The sequence below is a fragment of the Mesoplodon bidens genome (genome assembly GCF_964165515.1).
Source record: "Mesoplodon bidens genome assembly, chromosome: 3".
Taxonomy (NCBI): Eukaryota; Metazoa; Chordata; class Mammalia; order Artiodactyla; family Ziphiidae; genus Mesoplodon; species Mesoplodon bidens.
This window is the reverse complement of record NC_138178.1, coordinates 128635457-128661490: the sequence shown is the minus strand read 5'-3', so window position 1 is coordinate 128661490 and position 26034 is coordinate 128635457. Positions and strand designations below refer to the sequence as shown.

General features: G+C 38.7%; 1 protein-coding gene across 2 annotated transcripts; it reads left to right on the top strand.

The window, feature by feature from the left end:
* Positions 1-3886: 3886 nt before the first annotated feature.
* Positions 3887-26000, top strand: SAV1 (salvador family WW domain containing protein 1). Of its 2 annotated transcripts, XM_081227158.1 has the most exons (5): positions 4108-4867; positions 7643-8086; positions 15732-16002; positions 18700-18843; positions 24547-26000. In XM_081227158.1, the coding sequence occupies exons 1-5, from the start codon at positions 4774-4776 to the stop codon at positions 24746-24748; spliced, it is 1155 nt and encodes a 384-aa protein (XP_081083284.1). In that variant the 5' UTR covers positions 4108-4773; the 3' UTR covers positions 24749-26000. The 2 variants fall into 2 exon arrangements, with proteins under 2 accessions (XP_081083285.1, XP_081083284.1); XM_081227159.1 differs by lacking the exons at positions 15732-16002; positions 24547-26000 and having other exon boundaries at positions 3887-4867.
* Positions 26001-26034: the final 34 nt, after the last annotated feature.

Sequence of the window (26034 nt, the reverse complement as noted above, 5' to 3'; positions counted from 1 at the left end):
TGCTCCGCGGCATGTGGGATCCTCCCCGACCGGGGCACGAACCCGCGTCCGCTGCATCGGCAGGCGGACTCCCAATCACTGCGCCACCAGGGAAGCCCATGTTTTTATTTTTGTATATTTCCTTCTGCCTATGTGGCACAAAACTGTAGGCCTGAAAGACACTTTGGAAAACAATTAGTTTAAATTCTTAATTTTCAGATTTTCTCCACAGAGAATGCAACTGCAAGGGGAAAAAAAATATCGCTATTATGTAATATAATATTAGCCTTCTCAAAAGCTATGTCTGGAGAATTATAGCTGCAAAATCTAGATTCCTTAATAAAACCTACCAGAAATCCAGGAATTTCTAGAAAACAGATGTGAATTCAAAGTGTCTGGATTTAAGGATTTGAATTCAAAGTTCACATAATGCTACTGCTGATGCTGTCTGCAGACTGTTGATTTTGGAATGCACCCTCCTTGATAAAAAGGCAAATTACAGCTCTTAAAAAGAGCACCTAGTTGAGGCTTTCTCTCAATTCAAAGAATTGAAATAACATTGAAAAGGGGAGTTCTTTGTTTGGAACATGAATGGCTTTCAAAATAACTGTTAGAAACTGGACTCGCATTAGTGGGACTCTTCATGTGCTGTTACAGGAAAAGGTCCAAAATGGGAATAGAAAACTCTAGTTCTGAGATGTGTTTGCTACTGACCAGGAATAAAATCTGAAGCAAAACATTTAATTTTTCTAGCTTGGTTTCCACATTAATAAAGTGAGGTTAGCCTAGCTGATCTAAGATTCTTTTCTAACTATAAAATCCTATATTTTTCCTTACATAAATGTGCAAGGCATCCTGTATTTCAGTCTCTAGGAAAACCACAAGTGTGAAGAGTTGGCTATATTAACGAGGTCTTAATATGTTTTTGTTCTCTTATCCTTCCGAAGTAAGCCCTAGGCAGAAACCTGGCACTTCTTTGGCGCCCCCTTCCCTCCCTTCATGTTCCGACACCATACCTTATCTGTTACAAAACCCCATTGTTGGGCTTCCCTGGTGGCGCAGTGGTTGAGAGTCCGCGTGTCGATGCAGGGGACGTGGGTTCGTGCCCAGGTCCGGGAGGATCCCACATACTGAGGAGCGGCTGGGCCCGTGAGCCGTGGCCGCTGGGCCTGCGCGTCCGGAGCCTATACTCTGCAACGGGAGAGGCCACGGCAGTGAGAGGCCCGTGTACCGCAAAACAAAACAAAAACAAAAACAAACCCCATTGTCTCGCCATTTATGTTTCATCGCTTCTCTCCATCCACACGACCAACACTTTAGTACTGGTCCCTATATCTGAACAACAGGTACAAGTAACTGCTTTTCTGATGTTCCTTTCAGAGTACAATCTGCTATTCTGTTGAGACTCTATTCTATTCTTTTTTTTTAAATTGAGATACAGCTGATATACAATATGTTATAGGTATACAACATAGTGATTCACAATTTTTAAAGGTTATACTCCATTAATAGTTATTATCAAATATTAGCTGTATTCCTTGTGTTGTACAATATATCCTTGTAGCTTATTTATTTTAAATTTATTTATTTATTTTATATTTTATTTTTGGCTGTGTCAGGTCTTCGTTTCTGTGCAACGGCTTTTTCCAGTTGCGGCGAGTGGAGGCCACTCTTCATCGCGGTGTGCGGGCCTCTCACTGTCGCGGCCTCTCCCATTGCGGAGCACAGGCTCTAGACGCGCAGGCTCAGTAGTTGTGGCTCACGGGCTTAGTTGCTCCGCGGCATGTGGGATCTTCCCAGACCAGGGCTCGAACCCGTGTCCCCTGCATTGGCAGGCAGATTCTCAACCACTGTGCCACCAGGGAAGCCCAGCTTATTTATTTTATACATAATATTTCTGTTCTATGGTTAAGATTTACATACCCACAGGAGTGATCCTTGATTTCTCTCTCTCACACTCCGTATTCAAGCTGTTAGCAAATCCTGTTTGCTCTGACTTTAAAATATATCCAAAGTCTGACCACTTCACATCATCTCCACTGCTGTTAGCCTGGTCCAAGCCAGCAATAGCTTTTGACTGATCTCCTTACTTTTACCCTTGCTCCCATTCAGTCTATTTTCAACACAGCATCCAAAGCCATCCTATTTAAAAACATTAAGTTAGATGATGTCACTCCTCTGCTCAAAGTGAAATTCCTTACCTACAAGACCCTCGGTGCCATTGTTACCTCTCTAACTTCATTCCCCACTTCTCTGCTCCAGCTACACAGACCTTCTTACATTACTTCAAACTGCCAGGAACATGGTAACTTGCAGTGACTTTGCACTTGCTGTTTTTTCTGCCTGGAATATTCTTCCTCCAGATAGCTGCATTGCCAATTTCCTTGGTCACTTAACTCCAATGGCTCCTTCTCATGAGCTAGTCACGCTAAAATCACAAACCCTCTTTTTCTTGTTTAATTTTCACCTCAGCACTTATCACACTATGTAGCACAGTACATTTTATTTTTCTTCTTTATTGTCTCTCTTCCCCATGAGAGTAGGGATTCTTTGCCTGTTGCTATATCCCAAGCACCTAGAACAGTGTCTAGCAGAGTGGGTGAGCAATAAATATTTGTTGGTTATTGAATGAATTGTGAGAGATTTGTACCAAGGGACCATAACAGTATGCAAAGATGGAGACAGGCACTGGACAAAATGTCTTATTTGTTTGTTCATGGCAAAACAAAATTTGAACAGCTTCCTAACCTTGTATAAGTAGAAAATTCCTTGCCTTTTGTTAACTGTTTACATCTCTTGTAGGATGTTTCCTATCTCAGGGAAAGCACTTTCCATTGTCAAAGCCTCAATTTGGTCACTTGGGGGTGGATCCCATCTTATTTTCCAAATGTTATCCTGTACATTTTGCCCCTCCGCTAAGTTATATAGAAGAAAGTAGGGTCTATTTTTTTTTTTTTTTTTTTGTGGTACGCGGGCCTCTCACTGTTGTGGCCTCCCCCGTTGCGGAGCACAGGCTCCGGACGCACAGGCTCAGCGGCCATGGCTCACGGGCCCACCCGCTCCGCGGCATGTGGTATCCTCCCAGACCGGGGCACGAACCCGTGTCCCCTGCATCGGCAGGCGGACTCTCAACAACTGCGCCACCAGGGAAGCCCAGTAGGGTCTATTTTTGATTCAAAAATCCCAGGTCTTGACCTTTAGTGCTCAAAATTCTCAAAAAATCGAATACTGGAATACTTAAGAAAGAAATGTTCACATATTGAGGTATAAGGAAGTCATTCTGGATTACACGAGTTAATTTCATGCTAGCTAAAACAGCCTGTGGCCTATCAAACACACATTGTACATCTGCTTTAATTATTAAAGAAAAGAGCTCACTTACCAAAACTAAAGAATGTCCGTGTTAAAAATAAAAATTAAATGCCTCCCTTGCTGGGCCACCAATGCTGTTACTGCTTCAATGATAAGACTCTCTTCCCAGGTGCTAAGGCCATACTGACTCGCTGTATTCCAAACTGATACATTTTTTGGAAACCTTGAAGGAACGCATCCCTGACTTGTTGAATGTTCTTTGTTCCCACTAGACACAAACCTACGCGGAAAACTATGCTTCCCCCAGCACTTCCTTAGAGTTATCTGAGAAGCTGTCTTCTGAGCTTATACTTCCCAGTTTGGCACAAATAAAACTCTTTTCTATGCCTATTGTGATTATTTATTGATTTTTTTCCATTGACAACTCCAAGAGGAAATATGTGGTTAGTTCGTATAATAATGATAGTGGTGATTAAATAAATTATGCTAATAATCAAATTTATCTCACATCAGAGATGGTAGAAACTCCATTTTGGCCTCTTCCTCCGTTTATTCCTTTATCAGAAAGACGCACACTCCCCGGCACTTGGGAGACTACAGATTCATACTGTTTAATTAGTATTGGCCAGACTAATGTTTTCAACAAAAAGAGGGATCTAGATTTTTTTTTGGTGCGGCACTAGCCTAAGCGTGGTGGTGTTCCTTCAACTCTACTGGCGTTCTGTGCTATCACGGACTTGAATTTACCAGCCCAGAAAACTCCAAGAGGGACGTCCTCTTTCGTGGACGGGGACGGGAACGCATCTTGGGGGCGTCACCGGCTCCCTCGAGGTCCTGAGAGAAAAATCTGCGGGTAGAGGAGGCTCCTCTGCAGGAGCGGGCCACGGCCTCCCGCCCTCAGTCTGGCGGGTTTCGTCCTTCGTGTCCGCGGGACCTGCTTCTCGCCGAGGGGGAGTGAGGGTAGCCACTACCCCTCCTGCAGGCGGCGGGGCCAGCCCGTTAGCTAGGAGCTCGGCAGGCGCCCGTCAGCCCGAGCCGCGCCCCGGACCTGGTGTGGGGGAGGGGCGGCGGCGCTCGCGCTGCGTCGAGTTTCCCAGAATTCCCAGCGGCCGCGGGGAAAGTTTACGGGACGTAGGCGGCGGCGGCAGCTGTAGCGGCTCTTAGGCGGCCCGCAGCGGACCATGGCCCAGCGCGGGCGTCCCTGGCCTCTCTTCTCTGAGTTCTCGGGCAGCGTCGCGGAGCGGGCAGACTTCCGGGAAGGAGCGGACAAGAGATTGAGCGGTGGCCGGCGCGCTTAGCGCCCCGAACATGCGGCAGTCCCTGTGGGCGACCCCGGGCTGCGGAGAGGCGGCGGCGGCGGCGGCGGCGGCTCGGGAGGGAAGGAGGCGGCGTTGCCGGCGGAGGTGGCGGCGGGGACGCCCGGCGCCCGGAGCGGAGCCCTAGGGCGGCTGCTTGGTGTGGCCTGGGGCCTCGTGGACAAGGATGCTGTCCCGAAAAAAAACCAAAAACGAAGTGTCCAAGCCGGCCGAGGTGCAGGGGAAGTACGTGAAGAAGGAGACGTCGCCTCTGCTGCGGAGTGAGTGTCGGGCGCCGCGCCCACACCTGGCCGGGGCGGCCACAGGCTGCGGGGACCCGGGCGGGGTGCCGGACGCCTCTCCCCGCGGCTTCGCATTCCTTTTTGGTCTCTGTGGAATATTGGTTTTTGTTTTGTTTTTTAATTTTATTATGCCTGGAGTGGTGTTCGTTGTTTGAAAGCTAATAAAGAATAAGAAACTTAGATTAGTCCACCTCCGCCCCCCTCCCCCCAAATAACCACAGACTTCCCGGTCCCCTTGTGGCAGTGTCGTTGGTTTTGATTACGGGAAGAAAGAGCTTCTTTAGGAAACACTTAAATTGCTGATCCCCTCATTTTATAGGAATCAAAGTGATTACACTGGGGCACACGTTTTTCTCTTCTCGTTACGTCGAGATTTGCCTTCTGTTTGTAAACATTGAGGGTGTCACTCGCCCGTGCTGGAAGCTGTGCGAACGCTTGGGTAGAATTCCTTAGCCCGTCAGCTGTTGGATGCAGACGTAGGGAGGTGAAAGCTGACCGTCGCTATTGTAGCCACTACCCAAAGCCTCATCAATAGTAGATCTCAGGGTGGAGGAGCCAAAATTACATGTTTGGCTGTGTTCGTCGTGAGAGTTGCTTCAAATAAAGCACTCTAGAGACCCCAAAAAGAAAGTACTCAAAATAAATTCTATCATATTTCAGGGTACATTACGAAAAAGTTTTTTTTCTGTTTTTTAAAAAAAATTTAATAGAGTGCATTTTTTCCCCCCGAACACTGGCACTTTTCTAATTTTCAATTTAAGTATTTGACTCTGATTTTCCGGCGGAATCTTTTGAATTTTTAATTCTTGCTTGTGTGTTCAGAACATTTGTGAGCTAAGGAGCTAATTTTTTGGTGCTCATACTGCTGGGCCCTTTGTGTAAGTTTCCTTCTTGGAAGCTGGTAACTTTGTGACTTAAGCATTACCTCATATTGTAATTGGGAAAGCTTTTCATAGAGGTTCCTAGTAATATTTGCCCAAGATCACACAGAAAGGTGTGGAGAGCATGTTTTTTCCATTACAACCACATCATCAACTTTCCAAATTTATCCTTGTATTTGCAGTGCTTTCTTACAGAACGGAAGAGATCAGATGGGTACATCAGTAACCTGAAAGTTGATTTTTAAGTCTTTTTTAACATTTTGATTTTCGGTTACACATTCTCAGGATTTTGGCTAAAATAGCTTGCAGTTTGCTGCAAATAAAGTTTATTGAACATTACTTGAAATCATGAAATATATTTGCCACACCTTTAAGCAAATAATTTTGATATAGTACTTTTTTAGTTTCATCAAATGTTGAGCCTTGTTTATTTGGATACTTATTTTTGTCTAGTTAGCTTAGTTAGCTTCTGTTGCATATTAATATGAGTGCTCTCTGATACTGTTTACTTAGTGAACTAATAAAACAGTCTCCAAATCCAGTTTTCTTCTTGCTATAAAGGTATTTGCTTTCTAACCAGGAATACCTAAGCTATTTAAGTTCTGTGTTCAAAAGTACTGTATCCTTAAAGCCACTGTTCTTCTGTTATCTTCTGTTTTGAGTTATAATTGTTCTTAAAGGAGCCATAGTTTTAAACTTCGCGTTTTTTTTGAACTGATTCAACATTTGTGTGTCTCTTCGAAATGAGATTCTTTTTTTTTTTTTTTTTTTTTAAGATTTTTGGCCTCACCCTGCGGCATGTGGGACCTTAGTTCCCCGACCAGGGATGGAACCCGTTTCCCCTGCATTGGAAGGCAGAGTCTTAACCACTGGACCACCAGGGTAGTACCAGAAATGAGATCTTTTTTATTTTTTAATTTTCATAGCTAAATTTTTGATTTTTCCATGTTTTGATTACTGTACTATTGCTACATAATTCCAAGAGTAGGAAGGCCAGGTTAATAATATTAAAATCTTTTTAGAGGAATTCACCTTTACATGTTTGGGAATAGCATTATGTTCTGTTTTATTTTTTAAATTGTGTTTGCTTGAAGAAGGGCTTGGGGAATTTTGAAAATGAAGTAAAATCAGCAAAACAAACTGTAATGTCAAGTTATGCTGGTAACTCTGCATCCATTTGTTAGATCGTTTACACGTTTATTCATGAGTGTTTCATTAATGTGTATTTCATAGTTAAGCTTATTGATGTTTAATCATATTATGTATGGTAGTATGCAGAATACGCCCGATTCTGGCAGAGCTTACATATAACATGTTTGTACAAATTATAAATTCATTTGAGTGGGAAGACATCAATCAGCCTCAATTTTAAAATACCCAGGGACTTCCCTGGTGGCGCAGTGGTTAAGAATCCGCCTGCCAATGCAGGGGACGCGGGTTCGAGCCCTGGTCCGGGAAGATCCCACGTGCCTCAGAGCAACTAAGCCTGTGCACCGCAACCACTGAGCCTGCGCTCTAGAGCCCACGTGCCACAACTACTGAAGCCCACGCGCCTAGAGCCCGTGTTCTGCAATGAGAAGCCACTGCAATGAGAAGCCCGCGCACTGCAACCAAGAGTAGCCCCTGCTCGCCGCAACTAGAGAAAGCCTGCACGCAGCAATGAAGACCCAACGCAGCCATAAATAAATAAATAAATAAACAAACAAACCCAAATACTTTCCTAAAATTTTAAATTGTGTTTTCTTAAGTCCAAATTTTAAATTGTGCTTTCTTAAGTCCATTGGAGATTTTCATTTTGGGGTGATGGATATAAATGAACAACTTTTGAAAAGTGTATTAATTACTGGTCATTTTACTCTTTGTTCTATTATAGATCTTATGCCTTCATTTATCCGGCATGGTCCAACAATTCCAAGACGAACTGATATCTGTCTTCCAGATTCAAGCTCTAATGCCTTTGCAGCTTCTGGAGATGGAATAGTTTCAAGAAACCATAGTTTCCTTAGAACTCCAATTCAAAGAACACCTCATGAAATAATGAGAAGAGAAAGCAACAGATTATCTGCACCTTCTTACCTTGCCAGGAGTCTAGCAGATGTCCCTAGGGAATATGGCTCTTCTCAGTCATTTTTAACAGAAGTTAATTTTGCTGTTGAAAATGGAGACTCTGGTTCCCGATATTATTATTCAGATAATTATTTTGATGGTCAGAGGAGGCGCCCACTTGGAGATCGAGCACACGAAGACTATAGATATTATGAATACAACCATGATCTCTTCCAGAGAATGCCACAGAATCAGGGGAGGCATGCTTCAGGTAACTTAAAATTAGTTTGTACTTAGGTTTATTAACACTTCATTAAAAAGATGTTCTTTTTCTAGATTTTCTTGGGACGCTAACAGATACTCCTAGAGAACTACTACTCCATTTTGCCAGTCTTGCTAAGCCTGCTTGCAAATAATTATTAACCTACATTGAGGGAAAGAATTTTGTGTCCATTAACTCACCTAATTAACTTATTTTATAAAAACTTGATACGTATCTGAAGGCTATCTAGACTGTTAACAGTATGAGCCTTGAAAACTTAGAGATTTTAATGTCTGTAGTTGGGTTGAATCTATGTTTAGATTTGGTAGAATGGGACAGTTAGGAATTCAGAGAAACTGGACTTAAACCTGGGAAAGGAAAGGCAAATAAGAATTGCTCATGGTAGGTGATACCACGGGCAACTGCATCATTACTTAGCTAGCACTTGCCCTGTTATTTTTTTAACAACTGATTTTGTAGTTAAAGAATTATTTCCCTAGTTTAAAAAGACTTATTGTCAAGTGATTAATTGTGTGTTAAGTGTGTCTTTTTATTGTTGTGCTTTTTGCAATGAGCAAAAATATTTGCCATATAATTTTCAAAAATCTGCTCTCTGTATTTCCTGACTTTGGGATAATTTTCCTGACAGGGAGCAGAAGAGATAGGAGAAATGCACAGTTCTACTTTATTCCTAAAGTACTAGATTACACTAGGTAAGCTGAAGCAAGCTGAAAATTAAACTTTTTAATCTGATTGTCTTTTTTCCTAGTAAGTTGTAGGCTTTAAATTTTGGCAGGATAAAAATAAAAAATACATGAGACATTTACTTTTTTAGCCCATGAAACTTCAAATAAAGTGACTTAAAAACAGTTTGGTGTATGAGCGTTTTGAGTGTAGAAAACATTTCATTCGCTTAGTATTAATCATTTATGTGTCTATCATTTTCCCTTTTGGTATCTGACTTCTGGTACCTTATTTGGGAGAACAAAACCAATATATGAAAAATGATGACAGACAGTTAGTTGTTAAACTATGTGGTACTGACTGAGTGCGATAGGGAGCCAGAAGAGAGAGAGATCAGGGTAGGCTGGAATACTTAGAGAATGGTCCGTGGAAGAGGTGGGACCTGAACTATTTTTCTTTGCGCTTGGACTGTAGATTGATACGGGATATAGGAAGGACATTTTAGGTGAAATAATCAGTGAAAACAGCAGACATGTAAATCTAAGTAACTGTAATTCTGTCTAGTTTGAAGAAATAAGTTGTAAGATGGAGTGGAGATTAGTGATGCAACAACAGGCTGTAGGATTTAAACTCGAGTCAAGCAGAAGCAAGTGCAGATTTCAAAAGGACAAGATTTTCATTTTACGAAAGCAGTATTCAAAGATTAGTTTACTAGCTGTACTCAGGATAGATTGCTAGAGAAAAGAGAACCTCAGGTACCAGTGGTAGTGCAAGTCTATGATGCTTTTGGAGGAAAAATGAGACTTAATTATGGTTTTGGGAGAAAGTAAATCACTGAAGTTTTGAAAATTGAAGAATAGTATGGAACAGTTGGCAAGAGCAGCTTATTTTGTGAAAGCTGACATTCAGGTCTCACTGGGATATTGAAGAGGAGAGGTTTTCTAGGCATATAGAAATACTGTAATGAAAATAGGTGAGTGCCTTTTTTGTTTTTAAAGAAATTCTAGGTTAAAGGATTAGACAGTTGCATACTTCAGTGTTTATTTTGGCTATTTCTGATATCGTGTAGTTTTAAACCTCAGAAATGATTTGTTATCCAATCAAAATAGTATGTTTTAAAAATAAAATTCATTTATATATATTTTTTAGAGTAATACCTGCTTATTATAGGAAATCTGCAAAATGCAGAAAAGTGAAGGTAAAGCACTCATTATGCCAGAGATTCTTTGTATTTAGTTATTTCCTTCATCTTTTTCCATGACATTTTTTTTTTAACATTGTCATGATTATACTCTATACAGTTTCATATCCTTGCTTTTTTACTTTAATGAATTTCTTAATGTTAAACACTATTTTTATGTAGTTTCAAAGCTCCATAGTTTTCCATTTGGTGCATGTCTTATGGTTAATATTTTAAATGTTAATGAGGATTTGACCTAGGCTGGGGACATTTGGAAAGGGGCGAAGTGAGACACATCTGCATTGATGGGCCTTGGCCACTAATGGGTATTGAGGGATGAGGGAAAGAGAAGAGTCAGATAGGACTAGCGAAGCACCTGACTGTATAAGAGGTGCTCTAAAAATAAATGGTTGAATAAGTGAATGGATCCACAGATTTCAAGTCTGGAGTCTTAAGACATTTATGGTAGCCAAGGGGTAGCGAGAATAATAGCTTATAACAATCTGTTTCTCATTAATACATATTGCTGTTCTTTGTACTTACATTTCCCATGTATATTTATGTTGCAAACATCACTGATAGCTCATGACACTTTTATGCCTGAAGTATGAAGAATTAATGATACCAAGTTAAAAATCTTATTTTAAAATTCTGATTTGCAAAATATCTTTGAGGAAATACTGTAAAAACTAAATTTCTACTGATCCTCTCTTAGGACCCTTTTTATGCAATCTGATATAGTTTTTGTAATTTTAATGACAGACTTTAAAACAGCTTTCCCCAATCATATTTTAGAAATAAATAAAATACAAGTTAATTGGATACTTTTTCAAGTTAAAGAATGTCATTTAAAAAAAGATTTGCACTTATTACGACAGTGATACATGCTTGAGAAATTTCACTTAACATTAATTTGTATCAGGGCAATAAGATTAATGTTTTACCTTTCAGAAAAAAATGGAACTTCTTTGCAGGGGTCTCTTAAGTGGCAGGGAAGGATTAACAACCAATTATTAACCAAACAGAAAAGCCTAACAGCTGTCTTTTCCAGAAGAAACACAATCTGAATATAAGACAATAGCTGGAAGTTTCTTGAATTCATCTTGAAAAGACTTGAAACTTCTTTTATTTTCCAGATTTATGCTGGAGAGAGTTCAGGGAATTTGAATGAATGGAAAGGAGAAAGTAAGTTTGTGGGAGAGTAAGGATGTGCTATAGACAGATTTATTTTCACAGGGTTTAAATTTTGATTGCTGTTACTAATGTAATCATAAAAAAGGTATGAAAGAAAATAGTTTTGTAATGACTTGACAGTAGTAATTCCTGCCAATTAGTTATTACTTAGACTTTTAGGAAACGCCTTATCTCAGGGGTTAATTTCATGTTACTGTATTTAGCAGAAGTACAAGGAAACAAGTTGTATAATATCTTAAAGGGTTTTACGGCCTAGCGTGTTCTACATTTAGCTGTGAAATTTGACCTTTAACATTTTGGCCTACAGGCAGTTACTGTATGTGCCAGAGGAAGGAATTCTGCTGTTAACAGGAAGTCTTTAGTTGGAATACTAAAGGCAGATTGAATTCCTTTGTTCTGCGCCTAAATAATTTAGTTCAATGCAATTTTAAGTAACAAACTTTTAACTTTTATTTTTAAAGACAGCTGAAGAAATCAAGTAATAAAGATCAAATTAAAAAGTTCCAGGCCTTACCAAAAAAAAAAAAAAAATACTGGAGTTGTGTTTACTCCAGGAAATGCATAAGTATTAGTTAACCAGAATCTTCTTTTGAGGAAGTGTTAATAATCCCTTAGGAGCACAACTTTATTTGTAGTTATTTTGGAGAGGAGGAAAAAAGGCAGTTGGCTTAGTTTAATCCTTATATCTTTTTATCAGCATCTTGATTATAACATGGGCTGTAATGTTTAGTATTACCCTGGAGCTTGTAACCTTCATTAGAGTTCCATATTCTGTTTTATTCTCTGTAGCCACTTCAACATTAGGAAACCAGAATTTTTGAGCTTGTCTCTAAGGGCAGATCTTGTAGATATCTGCCACTTTTGTATGACAGTAAGTTCTTTGGAGGCATATCTAGTGAAAGCTTGGTGGAGAGACAAAGTAATACTTTATCTGTGTCTTTGGGAAATCATGTATGTAGCTTATTAATGTTCTAGTTTATTTTATGTAAGTGGAAGGTGCTTGTGCCATTAATTCCTGCAAATGGAAGTTATTTTGAAGATTATGAATGCCACTCATTCTTTTCTGGGACTAATAATTGAAATTATGGAAAACTATTTTTTCCCTTGTAGCTCAGAAACAAGTTCCGAATTATAGATTGCATTTTCTTTTATTAGTGGCAGTCATATTTTCTTTGAAGAAGTACAGTTGATATTTTGGGGTAAGATTACATGGTTGGTAATAAATATGTCATTTGACCTTATGTCATCTGTGGGGCCTTTGGTAAAATAACTTACTTGAACCTTTGTTTCCTCATCTGTAAATTGGTAATGATGATACCACTACCTCATAGCGCTGATTGAGTATGAAATAGTACATATGGAAAGGGCCAGGGACAGAGTAGACATTCATAATTGTTAGTGCTCATGTTTTTTGTAAGGTATCATATGCTCTTGTATGCTTTTTCCAGATTTGGCATGTTTGGTTATTGAAGTTTCAGCTTTCTAACTGAACTTAAGAGTGGAGGTCTGGTGTGTTAGAGCTTGATATAGCTTTTTTTTTTAAGTCTGCTAGACTTATTTTATTACTGATAATATTTTATGTTTTAGATTGGTGGTTTCCAGCCTTTTTGTACAGTACATTCATCTCTCAATACTTTCATAGAATTATCCAAATAATAGTTTGAAAAAAATTTAGTGCACATGGCAGCTTCAGAAAGTGGGCAGGTGGTTTGTCATTGAAACTAAATAAACTGTTTATCATTGAAACTAACTAAAAAGGTTAGGAATCATGGTTTCACATGGCATTGGTAAAGCTGATGAACCTATTTGGGACTTTGTGGACATCATGGATCCCTTATCAATAACTTGCAAGGTTTAGTTCCTGGACAGAGAGGTTTTACAGAGAGGTCTTTGTGTTTCCTCTAAATGTGAATTTCAAGTTTATCATGGTTTTTTATCATGGTTTTTCTTTTTTGTGTATTTATTATAGACTTTTGGTTTGTGGTTACCATGAGGTTTATATATAGCCATATATATGTGTGTGTATATATATGGTTAAGTTGGTGATCTCTTAAGTTCAAATGCATTTTAACAACCCTGCATTTTTACCCCTCCCCCCCACATTTACCGGTTTTGTCATGTTTTACTTGTTTTTGGTTTGTGTATCCCATAACTTCTTATTGTGGATATAGATGATTTTATTACTTTTGTCTTTCAACCTTCCTAATAGCTTTATACTTGGTTTTCTGTTGGGCAGAGTCATGTCCCAGGGTCCCTGGCTATAGGGCCCTGTGCGGTCCTGGAGCTGGTATTGGCCCGCAGATGGGTGGGGCTGGTTCCTGATACAGCTGTCGGCATGGTCCTGGCAGTCCCGGAGCTTGTGTTGGACCACTGGTTGGTGATCCTGGGACTGGATCCCAGGTTGGCTGCCTAAATTGGCTTAAGGTGTCCCAGATCTGGTTTTGGCCTGCTGGTGGATGGTGCCAGGGCCCAGGGGGTCCTGTGGCTGGTGCCATCCTGCTAGTGGGTGGGTTGGGTCCTGACAAGCCAGGCTTCAGGGCTGTGGTGGTCCTAGGGCTGATGTCTGCCTGCCGGCAGGTGGGGCCGGGGCTCAGGGGATCCAGGGGCTGGTGCCTACTGACCAGTTGGTGAAACCAGGTTCTGGGACTAGTGCCAACTCACTGGTGAGCGGAGCTAGGTCCTGGGGTCTCTGACTACAGGGCACTGGGGGTCCTAGAGTTGTTTGTCAGCTTGCTGGTGGGCGGGTTCAGGTCCCAGTGGGTTCTGAAGCCAGTTTCTGCCCGCTCGTGGTTGGAGCCAGGTTCTGAGGTATCTGGCTGCAGGGTCCTGGGGATTCCAGGACTAGTGCTGGTGCACTGGTGTGTGGGTCTTGGTTCTAGGCCCTCTGGTGAACAGGGGCATATCCTGGAGTGGCTGTGGTCACAGGGGGTTTTAAGGCAGATGGCCTGCTAGTGAGTGGGGCTGTGTCCCAGCTGGGCTAATTGCTTGGCTTGACTTGTTGTGTCCCAATACTGGTGCCCATAGGCTGGTGGGCAAGGCCAGGTTCTGGTGCTAATAAGTTAGAGGGAGAATTCCAAAATAGTGCTTGCCAGCACCAGTGTCTTTGTGGTGGTAGAAGAAGCTCCCAAAATGTCTGCCACAAGTGTCTGTGTCCCCAGGGTCAGCTCCACTTTCCTCCTGCCTCTCTGGGAGGCTCTCCAAGATTAGCAGGTGGGTCTGACCCAAGCTTCTTTAAAATTACTGCTTCTGCCCTGGGTCCCAGAGTGTGTGGGTTTTGTGTGCACCCTTTAAGAGTGGAGTCTTTATTTCTCACAGCCCTCCAGCTCTCCTGAAAGTGAGCCCTGCTGGCCTACAAAGACAACGGTTCTGGGGACTTGTCTTCCTGGACAAGGTCCTTCCTGGTGTAGGACCCCTGGGCTGGGGAGCCCAGTGTGGGACTTGGGCCCCCTTGCTTCTTGGGGAGAATCTCTACAGTTGTAATTATCCTCCTGTTTGTGGGTCGCCCACATGGGGGTAAGGTTCTTGACTATACTGCGTTTCCACCTTTCCTATCAGTCTTGTTGTGGCTCCTTCTTTGTATTTTTAGTTGTAGAAGATCTCTTCTGCTGGTTTCTAGTCTTTCTCATCAATAGTTCCTCTGTAAATAGTTGTAATTTTGGTGTGCCCAAGGGAAGAAGCAAGCTCAGGGTCTTCTTACTCCACCATCTTGACCACACCCATTTCATTTCTTTTGTCATTGTTTTGTAGTTGTCAGCATACAGATCTCATAATTTTTTTGTTAGATTGATGTGTAAATATTTATATTTGGGGAGCTAAGTGGTATAATTTATTTTTAATTGTTGTTAGTATAGAGATATTAAATTGATATTTGTATGTTGACCTTATACTGTGTTATCTTGGTAAACTTAATAGTTTTATGGTACAGCCAGGTTACTTTTAAGAAATTACAAACTGGGGCTTCCCTGGTGGCGCAGTGGTTGAGAGTCCGCCTGCTGATGCAGGGGACGCGGGTTCGTGCCCCGGTCCAGGAGGACCCCACGTGCCGCGGAGCGGCTGGGCCCGTGAGCCATGGCCGCTGAGCCTGCGCGTCCGGAGCCTGTGCTCCGCAACGGGAGAGGCCACAACAGTGAGAGGCCCGCGTACCGCAAAAAAAAAAAAAAAAAAAAAAAAAAGAAAGAAATTACAAACTGGGAATAGTTTTACAAGTTCATTTTTGCTGTTTTAGATGAAATGTCAAATCTTAAATCTTGAATGAAGTGAAGTTTTCTTTTCCTCACTTTTTCTTTAGCAGTATACATATAATATTTACTTATTAGCTTTGTTAGTAGTCAAATATTTGTATGGCCTGGTGATGGAAGCATCAACCAAAAAAGCCTGATTTCAAAGAGGGAGCCTAGTTTCTCCCTTCTTTTGGAATTAAATAATAGTAACACTGGCTAGTTTTATGAAAAATTTTATTTGCAACAGTAAAATCGTGATTTTTTTTAACAGGAAGAGTACGATTGGGATAGTTAATTTTGTAAGTGTTTTTCATATGGCATATTTTTTAGCTATGAATAATTGTTCTATTTCTTCTCGTTTTCTCTTTCTTCTCAGGTATTGGGAGAGTTGCTGCTACATCTTTAGGAAATTTAACTAACCATGGTTCTGAAGATTTACCCCTTCCTCCTGGCTGGTCTGTGGACTGGACAATGAGAGGGAGGAAATATTACATAGATCACAACACAAATACAACTCATTGGAGCCATCCTCTTGAGCGAGAAGGACTTCCTCCAGGATGGGAGCGAGTTGAGTCATCAGAATTTGGAACCTATTATGTAGATCACACAAATAAAAAGGCTCAATATAGACATCCCTGTGCTCCGAGGTAGACTATCAATTTTATCTTAACTCTTTGTTTTGGGATTGTCTAATGTTAGATTTTGAACTCATATTTTCATCAAAGAGAAAGATGTCCTGAAGTTTGATTTGAAAACTTTATTTTTCACAGCTTATGAGATTTTTTCCTCCGGACTTATATTTAGTAATGAATGACTTTAATAATTTAAAAATCACTTTTTTATACAAACCTCAAAAACAGGATCAATATTCTTATGATCAGATTCTGCTTTAATATGCCAGAATGCTTTTGTTAAAGATACCCAGAAATTAAAGTAAATAAATAGAATATCTGCCTCTTTACATTTAAATTTCTATAAAAAATACACATCTACCTTCTAATGTGTCAGAATATATTTTGAATTATAATGTTTTGCTGACTTTATTCAATTTACAGATATTTTATGTTTTTTAACGGTTGCCATGCAAGAAAATGAAAATTATCTATTTTATTTATTTTTGGCTGCATTGGGTCTTTGTTGCTGTGCATGGGCTTTCTCTATTTGCAGTGAGCGGGGGCTACTCTTCATTGCACTGTGCAGGCTTCTCATTGTGGTGGCTTCTCTTGTTGTGGAGCACGGGCTTTAGGCGCGCGGGCTCAGTAGTTGCGGCGCACAGGCTTAGTTGCTCCATGGCATGTAGGATCTTCCTGGACCAGGGCTCGAATCCATGTCCCCTGCATTGGCAGGCGGACTCTTAACCGCTGCACCACCAGTGAAGTCCCTACATTTTAATATTATCACCCAGAAAACTAAGCTTTGTCATTATTGTGTTGTTTTAATCATTGTACATATTTGGATTTTTAATTCAAGTTTGAAAAGCAGGTTTTTTCCAGTGATTCCATTTAGTGGCACTCAATGTTTATTGAGCAAATGAGGTTGTCATCCCTTCAAAAGAACCAAGTCAGCCTCTCTGCCTGTGTCGGGCTCTGGCCCCTTTGCCTGCTCTCCTTACCATCTCAGGCAAGCTGCTGCTCTCCCTGGCTTCAATTTGCAGGCCTGTGACACAGGGGTAATTTGTAGCATCCTTCCCACCTGATCACAACCCTTACCCAAGGGCAGGGATGAGTTCCACGTATTCCTGCTGTGTCCCTGGCACCAAACACAGACACACACACAGGTAGATGTTTTGTTGAATGAATAAATGATAGAAATGCAAAAAAAAAAAAAAAAACCCTAAAACCCCCCACAAAATGTGGTTACAGTTTACTGTCACTGGATCTCAGAGGCTTTCTGGTCCATATAACCAGATTTGAGGGTATATTGAGCTTAGTTTTCTGTTTATCATCATTAATTTTATATTGAATATTATTATAGAATTTTATAGTTTACAGAGCATTTTCACAATTAGTTAATTTTCTTTTCTCAGCAACTCTGTAGACTTTAAGCAGGAGAGAATAAACACCTTAAGCTCAGATAGGTAGTATTAGCATCTATTTGGTTGTCTGTATTATGCTAATCCTTATATAGAACTCTTGACATATATTAGGTCATTTAATCCTTAGAAGAGTCATTTTTGGTATGAATTTATTCTGGTTTTACAAATCAAAAGGCTAAGGTTTACAGAAGTGAAGCAGTTTGGCTTACATTCGTGCAACTTGTAATTGGCCAAACTGAGGTTAACCTGCACTCCCCCCAGGGTGTATCTGACTTCGAAGCCTCAGTTCTTTCCCACCTCCCAGTTGTGCTATCAAGGAATATTTCACTTTGCACCTACTTACGAAAGAAGAGTTGAAGGTAAAATTCAGTGCCATTTGCACATTGATCTTTAAATTGTTAGCTACAGTCTAATCCAACAGTTACTTTAGTCCTGGTTTAGTATTGGAATGATCTTTCCTGATACACACATAAACCTTTATGTTTGGAGGCAGGATCTTCCAGTTTTGTCTCCAAGTCTGGAATAGGCCATTATGGTCTCCCGGAATTCAGTCTTTAACCTTCAAGTGGGTCAGTGCTTTCCTTAGCATCTTCCCATTAAGAGCCCTTACCCCACCTTGCTGTTCTTTCCTTCCCCCCCCCCCAACTTACAGGCTGTTAGAACTAATTAAAAGCATGGTCTTTTTTTTTTTTTTTTTAAGTCTCTGACTTAAAACAGGTTCTAAAAACAGGTTCTAATCAACCCTAACTCCCATATGCTCTCTTAAGGTGGTAAAAGTGGAAAGGAAATAGTATAGTTATGTGGGTATTTCAAGCACAGTACTCACTCCTGCTGTAGTACCTGTTCCAAACCCCCTTTTCAGCCTAAAGGAGAAAGAAAATACCCATTCTTATTTTGAGAAAAATTATCAACTTTTCCAGTATAAATTTATAGCTAATTACTAGTTATTACTAAAATTTGATTCTAGTTTTAAGCCTCTGTATAAAGATTATAACTTAGCTCTGACTTTTTTAATAGCCTTCTTTAAAGTTGCCCTTGAAAAGAATAAATATCAGCCAGATGAAATCTCTTAAAAATATGTAAAGATTTAGCTTAGTTTTATATCCATCACCAATGACCTACAAGTTTCCAAGAGAAGGTGCATTTTACTTCCCCTATAGTATGGTTTTTAAAAAAGCCAGATCCTTATGTTTTTTAGGTGGTAGAAGTTTGGGCAAGAGGCACATTGAAAAATGCTTAAGTATTATTCTTATATTTCATGTTTTATTTAGGGCCTTTATCCTAATGAACATTGATTGTTTCTTCTTAGTGTACCTCGGTATGATCAACCTCCTCCTGTCACATACCAGCCACAGCAAACTGAAAGAAATCAGTCCCTTCTGGTACCTGCAAATCCTTATCATACTGCAGAAATTCCTGATTGGCTTCAGGTTTATGCTCGAGCCCCTGTGAAGTAAGTGAATTTACAGCACAAATTTTTGTTGAGTGGTAAATAGAAGCCTGAATGGAGTCTCTGGGCTGCTTAAAACACACAGCACCATTTTTTTTTAATATTATTTAAAAGCCCATTATTATTTAAAGAAGGGATATCACAGCTTATGAAGTTGAAAAGTCATTGATAAGAAATAGAAGTTTTACAAATATTTATAGAATCTTCACTTTCTATTGTGTGCAGACCTAGGCCATTACAGGGATGCAATAAAAAGCTTACATTCTCATAGGGGTAGAATAACTTGTAAGTAAGTGATGCAATACCTTGTGATAAAAGGAAGGAACCAGGTAAGTCCTAGGTACATAGGTGAATCAAAGTGGGACACAAGGGTGTTGAGGAAATAGTATGTGTGGTGGCTCAAATTCTGGGAGGAGATGATCTGTGTTCACTGATACTTTAGCTTTGTTACCCTGGGAAGGGTGCTTAACTTAGTTTTGTTTTCTGTAAATTGGAGATAGTAATAGTACCTTCTCTTAAGGTTATTGAGTATTCAATAAAATAATGCATCTGAAATATGTATCACAGTGTCTTGCACATTGAGAGAGCTTAGTAAATGGTTACTGTTATTATTGTGGGTAAAGGTGTAAAATAGTGGTTAAGATCACTCAGGAAGGAAACTGTCTGGAAGGAAAGCGTGATTTCTGTCTCCATCACCTACTTACCGAATGACCTTGGGCAAGTTATTGAACTTAGTTCTAAGTGTTTTTCCTCTACTGAAATACAGGGGATAATAATCTTATCTACTTTACTTGGTGTGGTGAGGCTTAAAAGTGATCATGCTTTTTTTAAAAATATTTTTTATTTTTGGCTGCACCGGGTCTTAGTTGTGGCATGCAGACTCTTAGTTGCAGCATGCATGCGGGATCTAGTTCTCTGACCAGGGATTGAACCTGGGCCCCCTGCATTGGGAGCATGGAGTCCCAGCCACTTGACCACCAGGGAAGTCCCTGATCATGCATTTTAAATCAAATGGCACAGTGGCTGACTTGAGTAAGCCCTTAACAATGGTTTCTTATTATTATGAGTGAGCAAGGAAAGCTGCACCAAAAAGGAAAATACATGCACTAGTTTTTAAAGATGGCTATGAGTTTGCTAGGCTCATTGAGGATATTTGTTGGGTGCCATAGTAGGCACTGTTCTTGGAATATAGTCATGAATAAATGAAATATTTGCCTCAAAGAGCTTCTCTCTTCTGGGAAAACAAGTAGGTACTCAGATCAATAATCCAGTGTGGTAAGGATCAGTGACAGTGGTATATACAAAGTGCTATGATTTCAGAAAAGGGGATGTCTGAAAGTAAATAGTTATTGATAATCCAGTGCTTCCTGTACCATACTGTGCTAAACTTTTACATATATTATCTCATATAATCTTCCCAAAACCTATTTTACAGCTGAAAAAAACTCTGTCTTTGCTAAGATCACACAAATATTAAGTGGTAGATTTCAAACCTTTCTCTCTAACTTCAAAGTTCATACTCTTAACTTTTGTCATTACTACTTCTTATTTAATAATAATTATCATTTACTGAGTATCTGTTAAATTCCTGGTACTTTGCTAGGTATTTTACACATAATAATTTCATGTACAGTACTGTTAACAATTATATAAGGTGACATTTTGCAGCCTTACTCTTAATATTCCATTCGTATTTCAAAAACCAAAACTATAAGATAGCCCAAATAAGAGTTTTTAGAAAGTTTAAGATGATTGTACAATGAAGTTAGAATAAAATAATTAAATCTCATAAAGTTACTGGTCATTTACTATGAACTATTTGTTAATTCTTGGCCAACTTAACATTCCCTTACATTCCCTCTGATCTTTTCAGTCTGTAAATTCATGGCTGTTGATCTGTGTGGCCTGATGCAGAGAGACAAGATGATATTATGAGGGTTTTAGTCTAAAATCGTCAGTTTTTTTCTTCCTAAGTCAAATTTAAGCCTTGTCAGTGTAATTTTTAAAAAGGTTTTAATTATAGATATTATTCTACAGAGTATAAACAGTGCTTGTCAGAAGTTTGGTTTTAGTTTATTTGAAATTACGTAGACATTCATCCATAAAATTAAGCATGGCTTGGTGACTTAGCTAACCTACAGAAACCTCTTGATCTGATAATATCCATATACTCTAGGAATAGGATGAGGAATGATAGCAGATGGACTTTTCTTCCCTTTTTCCCTCTCTTCTTTCACTCTTGATACCACTTGATCTACTGCTGTCTGTGGCCTTTGTTCATATGCTGATCCTAAGTCATATGTAATATGTGCATGTATTTATATTTCCTTAAGTCTGGAAGAATATGTGCCTGTTAACCTTTGTTATTTCTGGGAGTTGATAAGGTTGAGTAGGGTTATTCTTTCTTCTTTATGTTATTTCTACTCTATAGCCGTTGTTAGAAAGAAATAACATAAAAAGCTTTCCTTCTTGGGGGAAAAAGATGGTACTTAAATGGAATTCTTTGCTTCTGATGAAAAGAAATAGACTCCTAAGGATTATAGTCCCTTTCAACTCTGGCTCTGTGAGCTAACTATAGAACTTTAGGAAACTAGCAACTTAAGTTTTTTTCAAATAGATCAGAACTCCTCCCAGAATGGGCCAGTGAGAAAAGAGAACAAGTACTTCTTTACTGCTTAAAACAAGAGGTCTAGGTCTACCTTTTAGTTGATACTAAATTTTTGTCTCTAAAGAGGATTGGAAATGGTTAATATTGTTCTATCAACAGAAGCTGAGTTGTTATCCATGAATTAGATAATGGAGAATCAATTACTTTTCCAAAAAATTAGCTTATTTCTTCCTTTTGTTTAACCAACAATTGACATTATCTAGCTTTCTAAAATGCTTTATTTCTATCTCTAGCAGTAACTTACCAAAATAATTTTTGCATATACTTCCAGAACTGACTTAGAACAGATAATGTTCTAAATTTTTATTTATTAATTTTAGTAAAGGTATGTTTCTAAGTTTGCTCTCAAAAGTCTGTAATGTATCATGCACCTGTAAGCAAGCTGAACTATAGGATAAAATTAAAAGATTTAATCTTTAACGGGAAAAAGACCATCAGGAACATGTTTACTTTCCATTATTCCTCATGCCCGCCCCACCCCCCAACACCAGTCCCCAACAGCATTGTGGCACAGACTCTATTTTATCCCTGTGTCTGTGATCCTGCAGTATCACTGCTGACTCACTTCTGGGTGTAGGAGGAAAGGAAGAATGGGCATACTGTTACATAAGACAGGCACAGGGAACTTGGGCTACATTACAATACCCGGGGCTGGAATAGCAGTACTTTTGGCTCCAGAAGGCAGCATCCACTGGAGTGTGAACAAGGTCTTTTGGTAGCATTACAGCAATTGCTGTTTGCTTATATGGGTTATTTATAAGTACTGTTTGAATAGAATACTGCTGTAGGAAAAATATAGCAAGAGAGATGCTATGAGAAAAGGATACTGGAGTAAACAGCCTATTTTCTGAATTATATACCTGTATATTTAGAGTATAGTGGCTAAAAAGTTAAACTGAAGCAGATTATTTGGCTCCTTAAGAAGAAAAGAATGGGAATTACATACTTTTCTTAAGAAAAGTAAATGGCGGGCATAGGCAGAAGGGAAGTCACTATATATAGAAACAGCAGGGGCAAGGATTTGGAATGGAAATTGACACACTGCATACTTTTCTCATCTGTGGTTTTCCTTAGAGTACTTTTTCTTCTTCCCAAAGTATTTTCACTAAATATTCTGATTTTCTTGCTTCTACACAAAATCCTATTCTTGATGCTAAATGCTGTGATTGGGAAGTCAGAAAATTGTCTGAAGCTTTTTTCTTTTTCCTTTTCAAAAAAAACTTGAATGCTTATACAGAATGATATTCATGTGATACAAACAAGTTTGATATTTACCAATATTACCATATTCTTCTCCCTTCTTTTCCTTGCTAGAATGTACCCAGATGATAAATGAGCTTTAATGTTCTTACAGTTCACCTGGCATAAATTTAAGTATCTTGAATCAGTAGACATTGCTGAAATGCCCCTTAGCAATGGAATTCAGACTTGGGAAGATTAAGGTTTTTTGTTAGGAGTTATGAATTTGTTTCAAACAAATAAGTAAAATCTTAAGGTACATGAATGGCATAGGTTCTAGGAAACACCTTGCAGTTGTTTCTTCATGGAGGCTCATTGAGTATTTCTTGTAGTATTTCTCCAATATATGTTGGCAAATAGTTGGAGTTTCCCACTAAAGAGAATATAAAGCTTTCTGCCAAGTATATCTTTTAGTAAATTTGCAGTGCTCAGTAAGTAAATTAGGGATCCAACAAAATACGTTTACCTTGTGATTTTTGTGTACTGTGCTGTGCTTTTGGTATTCCTGGAACACATAACCAGGTTGTACAGAAATGAATGTCAACATACCAAGCACAGTCTGTAGCTCATACTGGCTGCTCTGTATTTGTTTACTCTTTCCTTTTAAAAAAATATTACGTGATCCCCTTGGAATAAGATGGTAAATGAATTACCCAACAAAGAAAATGGGTAGGAAATGTTATAAATGATTATTAAGAATAAATTTACTAGAATTTACAATTAAAGTTCTTCCTATTATGTCTGTTGTGCAATATGATTTGAGAAGTGTAACTTTAATATAGGTATATGCCTTGCTCTATAAAAACTTGTTCAAGTTTTTTCTCTAGCCTTAGTAGGTATTATCATTCAAAACTATTACTGTGATGTGCCTTAGTCCATAGTTCTCTGCCTTTTTGATCTTTTAATCACTAAACGGTTTTGTAAGAGATATGTATATAGCCTCTTTAGGTTTCATCTATAAAATGAGAAGATTGGAGTAGAGTGCTGTCTTCAGGTCCCTTTCAATTCAAAGTGTAAATTACTGCTTTAGTAGTTTGTTGTCTACTTCATCTCAGTATGTGATCTACTTACCATTGAAGAAGGACTAAAAACCTTCTGAACGGTATATAAGTATAAATTTATGTGAGTTCGGCCCCACATTGTGCAGTCTTCGACAGTCTATTTATTCTGTCATTTTGAAAACAGCTTATTCTTTCCTTTCTGCTTGAGTTTTGCTGTATTATTTGTTGTTTGTTTGTAACATTGTATACTCAACCTCAGGATTATTCAGCCCACAAATGATGGTTCCTTTTCCTTTACCTGTTTAGTTCCTTGTTTGCTGTAGTAAACAGTATGCCTCAAAAAGCTTTATCAACACTAATGACACAGATGATCTTGCCTATTTTTCTGTATTATTCATTGCAGGAACAATGTGGTCTAAAGTATTCTTACCTTCCTGACAATTAACTTTGGATGAACTTATGAATAGCATGGAATATATTCTTCAGAAATTATAGAACCACAGTGGTTTGAAATCTTCATTATTATCTAGCATTAATATTAGAATAACTGATACATAAGATGAATGGAAATGGGTATTTTTTAACTTAGATTGAAATGAAGTAATATTAGTAGTTTTCTCCTCTCCCTAAAAAATAGTGTATTTAACTAGCAGTTAATAACTTGGTTATTTTAAATTGAAATTTATGGTTTATTTAGTTATAATAAAATTGAAATTTAAAAAAATAGAACAGTTTATTGTTATAAATACATATTTATGAATATGTTGTGAACATATGTCTGATTGTGTTTTAAAACAGATATGACCACATTCTGAAGTGGGAACTCTTCCAGCTGGCTGACCTGGATACATACCAGGGAATGCTAAAGTTGCTTTTCATGAAAGAACTGGAACAGATTGTTAAAATGTATGAAGCCTACAGACAGGCTCTTCTCACGGAGTTGGAAAATCGCAAGCAGAGACAGCAGTGGTATGCCCAGCAACATGGCAAGAATTTTTAAGTTAATTTTTTAAAAATAAATTTAAGTTTTATAAGGGCTTTAAAATATTTTCACAGATTAAAAAAAACTGCAAACAAGTACTTTGGTTAATAAAGGCAGCTTACTTTTTTGGAAATCATAAAATTCTAATTTTACATGTATTTTGTTATGAAAAATATTCTTTTATTGAGAAATAAAATGAGTTTATCATTTTAAGAGCCAACATGGCAAACACTTCTAAATGCTGTATATTTGGAAACTGCTTTGAATATTCTTGATGGAGACAAATGCAACAAGAAATGTCATTTAACCAGATATAAAATAGGAAATGATGAGTTGGTAAACTCTCACAGTAGCGGTACCTTTCTTCAAAAAACAGAGAACGAGAGAGATAACCTATGCAGTATTTTAAAAAATATGTTTACTGCTTTAGTGTGGAATATTGTCTGGAATTGGATGGTTTAAATATTACCATTGTATAGTGCAAAACATAAAACGGGATTTGGGACCTTTATTGTGATAAGTTTTTATATGTAATGTATGGAGTCACCTTCCCCCCCCCACCCCCAAATGTAAAGAACCCTTTTAAAACATGTTGAGAAAGTATTTTTTGCTATGAAAGGGTGAAGGGTCTGTAATGTTTCAGGAATAAATTTAGGTATAAGGCCTTAGCCTGTGTGGGAAAAGTGTGCACAGCACTCAAGAGCTGCTAACATTACAGTACTTCCTTACTTTGGACCAGGGCTCTTATGGCATTTAGTAACATGGTGCTGATGAGACAGTGGAGGCTTTTCAACAGCATAGCACGTTGCCATCCCAACAGACTGGGTTGAACTGCCAAAAATGACAATCAGGGATTCATTAAGAAATCTTGGTCATTAAATTGATTCTACATAACTTTTATCTTCTAAGAGTTTGTCACAGAACTTTAAAACCCAGTATTTCTCTCCCAGGTTTTTTTCCTTTGGTTTAATAGTTATTAAGACATTGTTCATAATTAGCACAGTACGTTTGATTGCAGGCAAATTTATGGCACATCTAGCCTATAAATCTCTAGAATTCTGTGAATTTCAAAACTTGTTGAAATAGCTCTTCAGTTATATTTACATGTGTTGTAAATATGTAAATAAATTTTTAGTTTAGGTAATCTTCCAAAATATAAAGCACTCCCAGTTAGATATCAGTGAATCTGAATTATTGATAAAATGTTGAAAATGTTAAATGTTTGATTTTATATAACAAGCTTATTAAATATATTTTTGTGGAAACTAAATGTGTTGCGTTTGAGTCCATGTTTTATGCATAGC